This window comes from Dermochelys coriacea, chromosome 3 (assembly GCF_009764565.3).
Source record: "Dermochelys coriacea isolate rDerCor1 chromosome 3, rDerCor1.pri.v4, whole genome shotgun sequence".
In the NCBI taxonomy this organism is placed as follows: domain Eukaryota; kingdom Metazoa; phylum Chordata; order Testudines; family Dermochelyidae; genus Dermochelys; species Dermochelys coriacea.
In genome coordinates this window covers 139,415,340-139,431,012 of record NC_050070.1, presented here as the reverse complement: position 1 = coordinate 139,431,012, position 15,673 = coordinate 139,415,340, and the positions used below count along the sequence as shown (strand labels likewise).

Sequence of the window (15,673 nt, the reverse complement as noted above, 5' to 3'; positions counted from 1 at the left end):
ATTTTTGAAAATGAAATGCTTTGATTTTTGAGTCAAAACAATTCATCATTTTGAAATGTACATCAGTTCTACAACAAAAATTTAGCAGGTTAAAATGATCAAAAATGAAACATTTTGTTCCATTTGAAACAATTTTTTTTGTCAATTTTTGGTTCACTGTTTTTTTAAAATTTGTCTTGGATGAACCCTGAAAAAAGGAGTCATTTGCACTTCTCTAGGGGCCATGCAGCTAAGTGTCCCCCCTCCCCCCCACCCCTCCGCTCAGGGACAGTTGGCAAAGTTACTCTCTAGCCCCAAATTCACCGAGATTTTTTTTTTAAGAGTCAGGAAAACAGGGTGATGTATAAGCGAGCTTGGGTACAATTATGCTTCCTTTGGAATTGTTGGCGTAGGTCCCAGGATCTATAATGGAAGCAAGACTGGGACACTGATTTGACTAAGAGAACATGACTTTAAAAACACCAATTCACTTTGTTTCTTAAAAAGAAACAAAACAGAAAATAACAAAGATTTCTTCCCACTGTCAGCAACATCCTGGCCCAATGATATTAGGTGACACATCTGTGACAGAAAATGAGAACAATTTTCATGTTTTTATTGCTGCCTTAGAAGCAATTGATAAACAATACACTTCATATATAAATGAGCATGTGTCAATATATGGCAACAAAATAAATTACAGGTGACATAGTATTTAACTTTACAAGCTTGTACAAAATTTCCAAATATGAATTGATTTCAACTTAAAAACTTGAAATAAGTTAAAACTTCAACTATTCTGAAGACTTGAAATATATATATACAATTTCACTCCATCACATCATTTACAATATGTGTTTTCACTGTTTAGTCTTATACATCCATATACTGTATGAGTGAAATTTGTGCTGCTGTATGTTGTTTTACTGCAGTGGAGTAATGAAAGGAGATTCCCTGAGGGCACAGAACAGGTTTTGATGGTTAACACTTGAGGGAACTTGACTCATTTTTTTTTTAACTGGAAATACAAAATCCAAGTATTATTTACCCTTCCTCTAAGGATAGACTAATTCAGCTGGTCCTGCCTGAACACCTATTGATGTTAATGAGAGTTTTGAGTGTGTATTAACAGTTAATTTAAGTCTATTCAGCCAAGATGAATTAGATAACATTATTAATAAATATTTGAAGAGTATCTGTTTTGTATTAGATCTCATTATAAGCTACATAGCTAGTCATGACCATCCATTTGAAGCATTTGCTCCTAATAGAAAAAAATATTTGCTAAAACTGCTTTTAAATGACGGGAAATAATATGAATGGGCAATTTTTAATGCCTCAGTATTTTAGTCACGTGCTTACTTTTATTAAATTTTATTAAAATTAAAGAGCACAGTACAGAGCTGTGTGGTAGCTCAACAAGTTAAGGATCCAATTTGACTCGAAGAGAGACTGTACACAGCAAATCCTGTCTAAATCTCAATATGCTGTGGTAAAGGGCTGAAGCTTATAGATTTACCAGCCATTGTGGAGGAAACAGAGAGAAAGGAAGACATTTGAACAAATTGGCACATGTGAGGGAAGATGAATCAATAGTCCAAAATACAGGAAGACTCTAGTATAGTCAGAAGTGACAGCATTAAACTTGTCATTGGAAGTTGGCTGTGGGGAAAAAAAAAAGGACAATAATATTTCTGTGTGAATTAACTTTAGCCTCTCTCAGAATAGTAGAGAGGCACCCAAAAATATCTCCTTTGACATATACAGGCATACATGCTTCAGCTAAGTGAGTGGCAATTTGTCAAGGGAACAGGGTTGAGCAGTCTCTTATATCCATTATTTTCCAACTTTAATGGGAATAATGGACGATGTGAGAATTTATAATTCAACTGAGTATGATTTTCAATGTAGGTTTTGCAATATGTATACATTGTCCTCTGGAGTGAGTGAGGATGATAATGATTGTAATATGATATACAACTCAGGGTGTTTATTTTTAGCTTTATTCTCACCAGACTGCTCTGCTGACAGGTGTACGGCTCTGCTGTATGTAGACTGGGGGAGAAGCAAGGGGGAGAGGGCAATACTTAAAATAAACAGGATTTCAGATTAATGATTGCAATCTGGAAAACACTGACTGAACAATTGACTGCCATATACTCAATTGCAAGCTGTGGTGAAGGAAATTTCTGGCAGCATTCGCTCAGTGGGTCAGTGGTAAAAATTTGCACTCCAGAGGTCTATTGCAGTTAGTGGGAGTTTAGATTCAGCTTCAGAACTGGCTGGCATTCTCAACCAGGGTAGAGTAGCTGTACAACCTGTGGAATTCATTGGGGAAACGAGAGTTTCATGAAGTGAACTTCTAGCAGATAAAGTTGTGTTGTAGCATGCAAATGGACACCAGTACAGAGCTACTTTTACATACTGATACTAGAAGGGGAGGGGAGGAGAAAGAGATTCCCCCAAAAATGTATGAAAGAGGGATCTACATGGTGAAGATTTTAATCTTTGACTCTTAACTCTAATGGACTTTTCAAGATTGTTTTCACCTCTTGCAGCCTCTAATCTAAAATTGCTTGATACAAAACAGTTTCATATTTCCTAATTGCTCAGTCTGTATTCTATGTTTGCTCTCAGCTTTAGAGAGGAAAGGAGAAAGCGGAAATATATTTCAAATGCTGAAACAACACCTAGCAGTTATGTTAACCTTACATCACCAACTGCATGGCACACAATGTATAGTACAATCAGATATGAGTTTAATATCAAATCATTCATTTTTTATCTTAACAAGCAAGCAGTGCTGTGAGCAGCGACTAAAGAAATGAAATTATCATATTTTATTACGCTGTGTTATCAGGCTATTCAGGGTAAATGCAGTTTGTAGATTACAATGTTTCCTCTAGAAAAGTTCCACCAGGGAAGGTGCCACCTAATCAGATTTCAGTGTGGGGTTAAAAAAATAGTAATAAGTTAAAATAACTTGGCAGGAGAAAAATCTCTTGTGAAAGCAATGTTCTTCTGTGATAATTAGGAGCAAGCCAAGTCTTTACAGCACACGTCAGGGGGACCGATCCTCAGTTTGGGGCACATTCAATGACAATTCATGCTAGCAGAGGTATTTAAAACCCTGGACAATTGTGGATTGCTGGCAATGCACTTGATCTTTGGAGGCTACATCATCATTTTACAATTAATTCAGCACCCAACCTCTCTCCACAGATTAGTGAACTATCACTGACTTCAAGGGGAACCTTTTGTATAATGGTATCTCAGAAAATATCCAGGTCCTGTATAGTCAACCTTTCCATGTTGCTGTTTTTACTAGTTAGAAGAAGCATAGTTCCTCTGAAACATTACCACTGAGGCACATAACAGTAAATAATCTTTGATAATCTCTAGTCTTCCACTGATATGTGTTATTGTTTTTAAAATGTGTTCAATGTGAACTGGATTTTTTTTTCTTATAACATTTACCTTAGACATACAGTAAGGCAGTGCTTTATTTAACTGCAAGATCAATTCTTCGGCAGAGTTAAGCATCATAGCAAAACCAAACAGGTCGAATATTTAAAATGTTGTGTGTGTACACCTACGTATGTGTACATACACAACACACTTTATGTACGAGCAGGGAAGGTGCTTGTTAATAGGCAAATACTACTGCTAATAGGCAATAGATACAGGGCTGTATCAGTTTCATAGCCTCCTGAATTATTTTTCATCTGCCACTAGTGCCGTTTATTTCAGACCCACAGCTGCTGGATAAAGAAATCTCCAAACAAGTGGATTCATCGAGCAGTTAAAATACAGACCCACATTTATGAAATGAAGCTATCAGGATGCTTAATTACTCCAGACAAAAACAACATATGGCCTGATCCCTCTCCTGCTGACTTCAATGGGAATTGGATCTAGCCTTTGGGCTTGATTCTGAATGGTGCTAATCACTCTGATCATGATTCAGCAAACTGTTTAAATATGTGTTTGACTGTGAGCACATGTGTAGTTCTACGGAAGGCAAGGGAACTATGCACATGCCCAAAGGTAAGCATGTGCTTAAGGTATTAAAATACTTCATGCCATTTTTAAAAGGACATTCTTGCTTATGGAAGCATCTCCTCTTATTCAATAGTGGACTTAATTCTGCAGATTTAAATTAATTTCTTATATCTCTAATGTCTTAGACTGAGTTTTAAAACTTGGTTGTGGATTCTACTTGAGAGACTCTCACAGGCACTAACCCTTATCATTCTGTGTCCATTTAATTCAAAATCTTTCTCAGACATGCCATAGAGAAAGTATCTGAAGGATGTAAACTTATTTTAAATATTCAAATCTTACAATAAGTTTTATTTACACAGACAAATGTAGGTTTAGATTATTGTCTGTAGAGCCTCCTTTGATCCACCAGTCATAGGTATAATAGGGAAGGGTCTCAGATTTTAAGAATTTAAAAACATTTCAAGGGACATTGAATATGTCATCAAATTCCTGTAATGTCACCATTCTAGCTCCATTGCTATTAACAGAATATCCCGCATATCTATCTGGGAGCAAAAGGGTTTAAGATTCCATGTCACAACCACAGTCCTGAGACCAAAGTGCCTCCTGAATTCCAAAATGCATACAACTGTCATAGCACTTCAAAAGCAATGGAAGAATGTTTCTAATTCAGATTTAGACAAAAGTTGGCAATTTTAGGTTCAGGTAAGTGTTGGGGGGGGGGGAGGGAAAACCTATTTTGCCTCCTAGCTTTATGACTGGCCAATAAAGAGAGGCAGTTGGGCTACAGCCAACATCTGAGTAGGTGAAATTCAGTTAAGAATAAAACATGCAAAGTAAACATTTCTAAAGTCTAGGACACTTTTTGTGACATTCTTCCCTTAACGACTTATAATAACTTTTATTGACTATAGCCCCAAAGCTTTCTAGAACAGTAACATTTTCTGAGTTAAAAATCGGCTTGATTTTTATTAAATTTAATTGGTGGTATATTTGGGTTTAAAACAAACAAACTATCCAATACAAAAAAAATACATTTTTGCTTTTTAAATCTTTAAATTTTGCATAGATATTTTATTTCTTCCTATGTTTGATGTTTTCTGTGGTCTGTCCCAATATCTATGGTAAAACATAGTTTCGGAGAACAGGTGTGAATAGGCAAATCTAACTTTCAATTTAACTTCTCTATGATACTGTAAAGATCAACTCACATATTGCGTAAATGGTGCACAAAAAAGACTAGTTATCTAATAATCTCAATTCTCTTGCAAATGGTGTGATAGCAACATGTAAAAATTGAAAGTTCTATGGAGTATTCAATGTGCTTTTCTAATGATACAATTTCAGTTTTCAAGGTGGTGTCCAACATATGTGTGCACCAACCTTATGAGATGTTGACAGTACCTGTGGGCAAATACCCTATGTAGCTGTACTGCTTTGATCGTGTGTGTAAAAGGAACCTCATTGACATTAGTGGCTCTATACTTGCACATACAGGCAGAACGACAGAGGGACTATGCTGCACACAGGCACAGCATTTTCAGAGCAGGTTAGGCTAACAAATTCTACAGTAAGTGGCAGTTGTTTATACCATCTATAGGGAATCAGAAGTGATTTTGGACTATCCAAAATCCCATTGTCTTCAAGACTGGAAGCTTTAGCCCCACTTAGGGTTATTTATCAGACATGATGATAAATGATTATATTACCTGCTCAAGAGGGCTACATTTCTGATGCACTATTCCTAGCACTTCTATGTCAGTTTCCTTCAAGACGAGGGTGACACATAGAAAAAATTTAAGAGACAAAGCCATTTACAACTACATATCAATTTGCATTTTTTACTCTTTCCTCTGAAATGCTGAAATAAAATAACTTCCCCCCTAAAGTTTGTCCTTATACATTAGTTTGTCCTTGTACAGTTTGCAAAAACTGGGCCTGATCCTGAAATCCTACATTTGGGCAAAACGTCAGTTCTATTCAATGAGCACTCTGCCTGAGTGAGGACTTCAGAATGGAGTCCAGTGCAGTAAAAGCTAAAATGACCACCCGTTCTTTTATTTTTCTGTCTGGCTGCACCAGCATCATTGATGTGAAACTGCAGGATTTAACTGTAGTTGCAAAGCAACAAGCAGAACTTCATGATCTTTTATATGGTAGCTTAGAGGTCCAGTAAAAAATTTATCAGCAGAGTGGAGTTTTTTAATGTATTTTAAAAATTGGAGGGCATAACTTTCTATTGTAATGCTATTAATGTAAACAAATGTGTGGATTTCCAGTCATGTCCTGATTTAATTTTGGCACACTAAGTCTTGGGATGTTGTAACCTGGGAAACTTGCACTTTGAAATATAGTGTGTAAATCCGAATGTGAGTGTGTATGTGTGAGAGTGTGTGTGGTGTGTGTTTGGGGAGTGGATGGAATCATAATGAAAAGATACAGTAATAAATTAAGAAAGTGCAGTGCAGAAAGCATTAGGTATTATTGCATAGACATCTATTCTGGGATGTGTCCAACCAATGCAGAGTGGATGAGATTGGAGGAGGAAAAACACAAAGGATTTAGGGCACCCTACACTCCACAGCCCTGGCTGATCTCTGCACAAAGAAAAACAGCCGTATGGCTGTCTCATTTTGCACCAGTGTGGCACCAGCCACACCCCCTTTCTCTGAGACATCCCTATGCTGAAGATTTAGAGGTTGTGTGAGGAATTACCACAATGGCTCAACACCACCCAATTATTCCCGCATGCAGAGCAATATCTCAGATGGCTGGATCTACATGTTTGCAGCCAGACCAGGAGTCAGGATGTGGCCCTTGGATTTTATTTCCATTACACTGAGATAGCACGAAGATCCTTAGGATATTTTATCCACATGTAAAATAAATGTTAGATGTGCCATTTTGAATAATTTGCAAACTGAATTGAAATCTCTGTGTTTAGCAGTGTTGTGTTGGGGTATTTTTTTTTTGTTAAACATAGCCAAGTGACTAATGTTTACCACAGATTTACAGACATAGCTTCATTTCACCCACACCAGGCAATACTGTTTAGTGGAGGGAACAAATAGCAAAAACTTAATTTGAAATTCCTGGGGAAAAAAATCTTATGAATTATTGTACAGTCATTAAGTGCTGTGCTGAAAACAAGGACCAGATCAAAAAGGCTTGACCCGGACATCCACCTCTTACATGTGTGGCATAGCTAATGATGGAGGAGCTTGGCTTACAAAGCCAATCATATAGTGAACTTATTTAGGCGCTGCTTTACATGTATTTATTCACCCTTATGCATGAGAAGGATTTGAGCTTCTATAAAAACTTTTACCATTTGTTTATTTTCCAAGATTTCTGCCAAGTTAAATAAACTGTATAGCTTCACCCATTTAGAAGCATGTTAGGCCTCCTTACTGCAAATGAGCTGATAGTTTTTATCACCACTTTCATAAGCTTTCTCTGAAGCCTGAATCATACATCCCTGTTAAACTAGGTTTTATTGTGTTAAAGAAAAAAATGAATGATCTGAACTCATACCCTATGTTTCTTCAAACAGGCAAGCAAGCAAGGTTTTCAAAGTGTGCATAACTCTGTCCATGAGGCCAGGAAATTACAGTGCAATTTCATACAGCAGAGTGTGAAGATCAGGAGATTCCCCCCCCCACACACACACTTTTTTTCTTATGTTGAGACTATGGATAAACCCAGTAAAGCTGAGATGACCTCTACACTGGTTATCCAAAACAAATAATATTGCAATGATGTACAGCTCCCCAATAGACCCTGAATCTGCAAGCTGGTTCACATGGATGGACCCTTGCACTCATGGCTGAGTCCTATTAAAGCTGTCAGGAGACGATATGCGTGCAGGAATTTGGTTATAAAGAGCAGCTTGTAGGATCAGGGCTGTAACGGGTGCCCAGCCCATATGTAGTCAAATCCTATTTCGCCTATCTCATCCCAGACAGAATCTGCTCATAGACATACATGGCTGGATTCTGATCTCACATTGGTGGAAATCTGGATTACCTCTGGTAGAGTCAATGAAGTTAAACCTATTGTAAAACAGGTGCAAGACCTGAATGGGTGAAATCTGGGAAATGGTTTCCATCTTTAGATTTCTGAAAAGCCCAAAGGGCCTATATCACACACAGGAAACCCCATTTTCAGAGAAAAAGAGAATCCACTTTGAGAGCTGTGTTCTGCAGAAAGACTAGGAAACTTCTCTATCAAGCTAAGTGAAAGAATAAAAGTAAACATAGTTCTGCTGTCAGGTTACAGTTCATGAGGTATCAAAATAATCTTCCTTTTTTGGCTGACTTTTCAGTATAATTTTATATATAAAGCCACAGCACATATATTAATGCACTGTATAGATGTGTGTATACATGCTGGTGGTGATAGCCATGTAATAAAGAGCATATATCTTTCATCTTTAACTGTGGCATCTGTCACCGGTGATTCCTTGATTCAAAGATGATATCTACCACAGATTTACACCTGGGTCCCGAGATGACTCAGGAGTCCGATCCTGTAATCACAGGTCCACCTGCTGTACTCTATTCTAATCCATCTCTACCAAGACGAATTCTAACAATTCCAGCCACTGAGCAACTTCAAATATTCACCATTTAAAAAAAAAAAACACAAAATTTGAAACACCTCCACAAATTACTACAATAGCTCTTCTACACACACACACACACGCGCGCGCGCACACACACACACAGCCATAACTTCCAAGTTGAAAATCTTAGGACCTTCCAGGGCTAGAAGCAAGTGGAATGTGTCACATGGGGAAGACGTAAATGTTAATATAAATCTTGCTAAGCTTTCAGCCTCAACGGTGTCCTGTGGCAATGCGTTCCACAGTCTAATTATGTGTTTCCTGAAAATGTATTTCCTGTTATTAATTTTGCATTTGTCTCCTTTCACTTTTATTGAGTGTCCCTTGTTCTGAGATACAGAGAACAGAAGTGTCTGATTTACCAGATTTATACTGTTAAATTATTTTGTATGTTTCTATCATGTCTCCTCTTATTGTCTCCTCTCTAAGGAAAGCAGTCCCTGACTTCTGGTCTTTTCAATCTCTCTTCATGAGATTATTTGTCCATGTATGGTAAGGTGCCAAGGGTGCATGTTAAATGCAATTTATCACATTACTCAGCATTATATCGCACAGCTATGCCCTCCATAAGTGTATGTGGTGTGATTGTGTGTGCCTATTTAAACTTACTGACCTTACCAACCAGGGGAAAGATACAAATAGATTTCTTTTTTGTTTTGATGTTTGCAATATGTACAGGAGAGCCAAGGGTGCTTGGATTCATATGTTCAATTATTATAGGCACGAGGTTGAGAATGGCTCAAATGTATTCACAGGCCCTTCTTACAGTAGAGCAGGAAAATAGTTACTTATAAAGAAAAAATAAAGTTGACGATTTTAGCAAGCTAATAGATGAAGGGAAGCAACTTCTTCAGCACATCTGCGTGGCTATGCTAGTTTTCCACAACATGGCTGGTTCCCTGATAAGATCTGATTCTTCAGAATACTCAGATCCCACAAATCCCACTGAAGTCAAAGGACACTTCAGATGCTCAGCACCTTTGAGAATCAGACCATTAAGGTATTCCTTTAGATTTAGGCCAGAGATGAGTAGAGCTCCAATTACATTTTGCCCTATAGCTGCGACAAGAAGGTACATCATGCCATTAAAAATGTAATTGTTTGCTGCAGTTATACTTGCCACTAGCCCATTCAGTCAGATATTCATTTATTTTTCACAGCCTCTGAGCTTAGAGTCATAATCTAATATGTCAGAATCATGCAACTCTAGCACATATAAAAGCCACATGATGCTGTATGTGCTGGTGTCTCAGACAGGGGTTTACAGTGTCTGCCATTTTGATAGCCTTTGGGTCCCACCCTGCAAAATTTACTCTTGATGCCCCAGTAGTCTTAAACTTCATTAATCTACTCTAATGGGGTCCAATCCTGGACCTTTGAAATTAACAGGAGCAGGACTGGATTTATGAGGCCACCTGTTGATGTAAGAAAGTTTTACACGACTGCACTCCTACTGACAGTTTTATAATGTTTGTGACTCCACTTTCCTCCATCAGATGTGAGCCCTTACTTCCTTTTTATTTGTGCAAAGAAATGCCGTGGCAGATTGTGTCCATTTGTATTGCACCTTTCTTACACATATATATTTCTTTGTGCATGTATATAAAATCTGTTTGCATATATACAAATGGACATACATCTATATATATATGTGTAAATATATATATATATATCATGCAAACACACATACACACATGAAATATTAATCTGATTTCTCTTTGTTTAGAATTGTATTTGCAACACAGCCAAATTTTGAATATTTTATAGTGCATATTCCTTTAAGTAAATATATAACTAAATTAATCTTTTCTAGTATGTGTATAAATCCATAATGTATTATGTCTGTAAAATAACATTTTCAAGCCTGTTCACACATCAAATTGTTTATTTTTTTTCTCCGAAAACAATCCAAGAGTTTTAACTCTTCCTATCATGTAAACAATAGTGACAGTTCCTTTTCAGAAGAAGCTTAACTTCGGTAGAAAAATAATTTTCCATAGTAAAATCAATAGCATTATATAATAGAGTCTCTTACTGAACTCTGGCTTCCTTACTTGCTCTCATACTTTGTGAATTAGAGGGCACTGCACTACTCTAATTATCAGAATATAATAAGAAGGCAATATATCTATATATATCTATAGCTGTTCAAACATTGGTTAGAAGGTCAACTTGAGTAATGAAATGTACTGCAGATATGCACTTTGTTACTACACAGTTCTGTAAAATAAAGCTCTGTAATTTTCTATGCAGCTTAGGAAACAGTTTGGTGGCTCCCTGTAAATCTTTGGTTGGATGTGGCAAACAAAACTGATCAGTAAATTATGGGTTTCTCCACCTTGAAATGTGACTGATCTACAGCTCAAGGCCTACTTTTTTTTCTCATCACTAGACCTAGAGCATAGGCTACAAACTTTGTTTTAGATAGACATTTAATATAACTCATACCAGAAAAACAATAAAAATTATGAATGTTATGAGTATGAATATTTGCTTTAGTGACATGAAAGCTAGGTATACTGTATTCATTGCTCAAGCGGACCTTTATGAATCACTTTAAAAGGACACTACAGTTGAAGACTGAAGAGCAATATTTATCAACATTAAATAAAACATTTGGTGAAGTCTGTATAAATATTTCTTCATATAAACATAACACAAAATTAAATAGTTCAGATACACAGACACCATTTAATATACTTCCACTGCTGTCAAAATCATCTGTAAACACCATCTCACACAGAATACAAAAGCAGCTTTTATACCAGTTCTGTGTTCACAACACTGATGCCTCTTTATAAAGGAAGTTTGTTGGGGGTTTTTGTTTGTTTGTTTTGTTTTTTGCTTTATTATTATTTTCAGCAAAATATGAGTATCAGGAAAAAATTGTTTTGGTCAGTTCAAAGGCTAATATGAAATTATCTTTTAACACATAACTAAATAAGATTTAGAACAATACTTAAAAGTACAGTACTTTCCTCAGGGGATCTCTGACTTTTATAAAGCACACTATGTTTGGTGTAGACCATATCATAAATACCAGGAAATACTGGCCATGTCTAAATTATAAATATTAAAGCCCCTTTTTTGTTTTCTTTATCAGAAAGTGCCAGCTTGCAAGTTGGTGATATCTACTATACTTTTCAAACAGATTGTGAAAAAGAAATGTTTTCGAATAAGTGTCCTTCAGGTTCAAAACAATCAAGGATTTCTTCTACACAAGACTTTTGCAACTGAAGGCCACAGTGGCAGTCTGTAAAAATTCCTTTTCCATAAAATGCAGACTTTTTCAACTTTTACTACAGACATGCAGCTTGCAGAGACTACAGATTCCAGAATTCTATGCTCAACTTTGAGCTCAGTAGCCAATGCTTCTGAGGAGGCATTATCACTTGGACTGAAATACGGTACTGCATACATACAGAATTTTATCTGGCTGCATCTCTGTATTAAATTTTATCTGGCTGCATCTCTGTATTAGGTTGGCATATGTCCCATAGCAATAATCTGTGGACAGCATTTGGATCACAAGTAGCACTTATTTATCTCTTTCTAAATGGTGTGCATTTTATGTTTTCAAATATACACTATAATTTCAATTTGAAAATAACAAAATAAATTTACATTTACAGACTAATTTGTCAAATCATATATTTCACTCACATACCACAATGATAGGGACCCATGTAAGAATTTAGATTGATAGATCACTTCTTTCCTGGCATATTTATATATATAAATGGTGGAGTGTGAGTGTAACTTGTGCATTCACACACACACACACACACACACATAACATGAGCTGCACAAATAGATACTCTGTAAGGTTCAAGAATCAGGGCTACAAGGAGAATCACACCAAAAGAGGAGACAAGAAGGTTTACTGGGACAACAAGAAACAGTTTTGCAACCTATACAGTGTTTTAAATAATTTCATAACAATGTTTAACTAGCTTGCTGTATCCACATGTGAGTTGAATTGAAACCTGTTGATTCCTTGGAAACAGCTGGAACTGGACTAGCTAGATGTGCTTACCTGAGATCCCAGAGGTGATTACAACCAAAAAAACTGGGCTGATCAGTAACGGGTTCATAATTGCTCTACAGCTTCTTGTAATTTTGTAGGAAAACTTTATTAAAGTCTTTCATTTCCTTAATAAAAAACCTTGAAGTCTGTTTGTTTTTGCTTAATGCAGATTTGATTTTAATATTAAACTGGATTTATTAAAAGGATATATAAGCCTGGCAGCTGCTCTCACATCTTGATGATGAAAGGTTTGTATCAGCACCCTGGAACCACTCCCCCTCCCACATGCCCTTTGATAGTTTGTTTTTTTTTTTGTTAAAAATACTATTCTATGAAGTCTCCTGGGGGATCCGCTTATGAAAAATGACTGACTGCCTCTGCTGATACTGCTGTTTGCGTCGCTTCCGTTTGTCACACTGGCACAGCAGTAACATCTTGAAAGTGGTTCTGAATGTTTTGTTACACAATGCGTAGCACATAGGGTTCACTGTGCTATTGATGTAACAAAGCCAGTACCCCAGGTTCCAAAATGTTTTGGGGATACAGCTATCACAAAAGGTGTTCACCAGCACCATGATGTTGTATGGTGTCCAGGTGATGATGAAGGCAAACAAAATAGCACTGAGCGTCTGTGCTGCTTTCTTTTCTTTGATAAGCGACATTCGTTTTCTCTTGGTGATCTGACTTCTGGTCTTCAAGGCAAACTTTTTGGCCAGGGTTGCTTCCTTGAAGGATAAAGGCAGGGCTGCGGATGTCTTAGTCATTGACGGAATGCCATCAGAAACCTTGGCTGCTTCGACTGCTGACCCTGGCTGAACTGGAAGCTTAGAAAAGCTCTTGTGAAAGTTCCCTCCGTCCTCCACACTTTTCTGAGAGTGCAACCTTTTAGGGTTCCTCTCCTTTGACCCCATGTCGGATTTCTGCAAGTCGTCCCCTGACCCATTCAAGTCGTCAGCTGAGGGTAGTTTAGTGGAGTTGAGGATGGTGCTGTGACCAGGAAGCTTCAGCACAATGGAATAAATGGCCCTCGTCTCCGTGGCAATGTCTTCTTCATCAGAGGAGGCAGAGTTTTCGAGAGAAGCAGCGGCATCGTTGTTGTTCCAGCTATCGCTGCTGCTGTGCTCCTGGTCCCCCTGATCCCGGCTGGGTTTCCAGCTCTTTGTTGTAAGCCAGAAGTGGCATCGGCCGTATTGCCTTCTGGCGGAGCGCTTCACACTCTGCTGTTGCAGCTCATAGCTGCTGCAGCTTCTGGAGCTGCCAGTTTGGCAAATGAAGCGAGCTGCCTCAGCTTTGCTGCCCGAGGCCTGTAGCCCTGCTAACTCTTTGGTGCGTTTCTCCGTCTCCTTGTAGATCCTCCAGTATAAAATAGTCATAATGGTGACTGGCAAATAAAAGGCAGCTATGGCAGTGCCGAAAGTGATGACAGGTTCACTTAGAAACTGGATATAACATTCATCAGGAGGCACAGTTCTTTTCCCAACAAAATACTGCCAAAACAAGATGGCAGGGGCCCAAAGAATGAACGAGATGACCCAAGCTAAGCCTATCATCATTCCGGCCCTTTTGGTTGTTCGTTTAGCTCTGTATGTAAGGGGCCTGGTGATGGAAAAATACCTGTCAAAACTTATGACAAGGAGATTCATGACAGAGGCGTTGCTGGCTACATAGTCGATGGAGAGCCACATATCACAGGCCAAACTTCCCAAAGCCCAGCGGTCCATGATGATATATGTGGTGAAAAGGTTCATTGAAATAACACCGATGATCAAATCTGCACATGCAAGACTCAGCAGGAAGTAGTTGTTGACTGTTTTAAGTTGTTTGTTAACTTTAAATGCCACAATCACCAGGATGTTTCCTATGATGGTCACCAGTGCGAGGATGCCCGTGAGGAAGGCAATGAGAACTACTTGCCAGAGTGTGTGTCCACCCAGAGGATCTTTGTTCATGCCATCTACTGACCTATTGGCTGTTTCCACAGTAGCGAAGGGAAAACTCTCAGTTGTCTGAGGGAAGTCATAACTGCCAATGACTGATGTTGCATCCTCAAGAAGCCCTGTTCCCTGGGAATCTCTATTCCAGAAGAAGCTCACATTTGAAAACAAGGGGGAGACTGTAGTGTTATTGTGCAGGATCATTGTGACTTTTTGACATAGTCTGCAGAGGGAAAGAAATAAGAAGGGAGACAGTAAATCAAAAGTTTTTTTTAATAGGCCAAATACATTTGTGGTGTCACTCATATTGCACCAGGCATTAATCTGGATTCTTTTTAATATTTTTATGGGCTTTCCTTAAAAATAAGTTATTGTTAATTATTCACAAGATGCCAAACTAAAAGCCAGGTGAGCCCTCCTGTACGTGAGTCTGAATCCACAAGAGAATCCAGAGGTCTATTTTTATAATGGATTAAGCCAAAACCCTGGACCCCTCATCATCATTTCTTTGGGATATTCAAAATTCAGATCCACACTGGAATCTTGCAACTTGAGCCCATTTCTGTCAATATGGATGTATATCTCTGTTTGTGCCATGTACAATGGAGTCCCAATCTCTGTTGGTTCTACTACCTATAAAATAAGATTCTAGGATTCTTACTCTGAAGCCTAGTATGTCTGTAGAGCAGGGGTGGGCAAACTTTGTGGCCCGAGTGCCACATCGGGGTTGCAAAACTATATGGCGGGATGGGTAGGGAAGGCTGTGCCTCCCCAAACAGCTTGGCTCCCGCCCCCTATCTGCCCCTCCCACTTCCTGCCCCCTGACTGCCCCCCTCAGAACCGCCAACCCATCCAACCCCCTTTGCTCCTTGTCCCCTGACCGCCCCCTCCGGGATGCCCCACCCCCACTGCCCCCCGGACCCCACCCCCATCAAACCCCACCACCGCTTCCTGTCCCCTGACTGCCCCGAATCCTATCCACACCCCGCCCCGTCAGGCCCCCTGGGGCTCCCATGCCTATCCAACCCCCTCTGTTCCCGTCCCCTGACTGCCCCCCTCCAGAACGTCTGCCCCATCCAACCACCCTCTGCTCCCTGTCCCCTG

The 15,673-nt window shown here is 38.6% G+C and overlaps 1 protein-coding gene across 3 annotated transcripts in view; it reads right to left on the bottom strand.

The window, feature by feature from the left end:
* Positions 1-574: 574 nt before the first annotated feature.
* The window catches only part of CHRM3 (cholinergic receptor muscarinic 3), a 501,021-nt gene continuing 485,922 nt past the window's right edge, over positions 575-15,673 (bottom strand). For all 3 annotated transcript variants that reach the window (XM_038398023.2, XM_043511419.1, XM_043511420.1), the window contains one exon: positions 575-14,792. In XM_038398023.2, the coding sequence (XP_038253951.1) occupies positions 12,965-14,792 (1,828 nt within the window). In that variant the 3' untranslated portion in view covers positions 575-12,964. The remainder of the gene's footprint in view (positions 14,793-15,673) is intronic.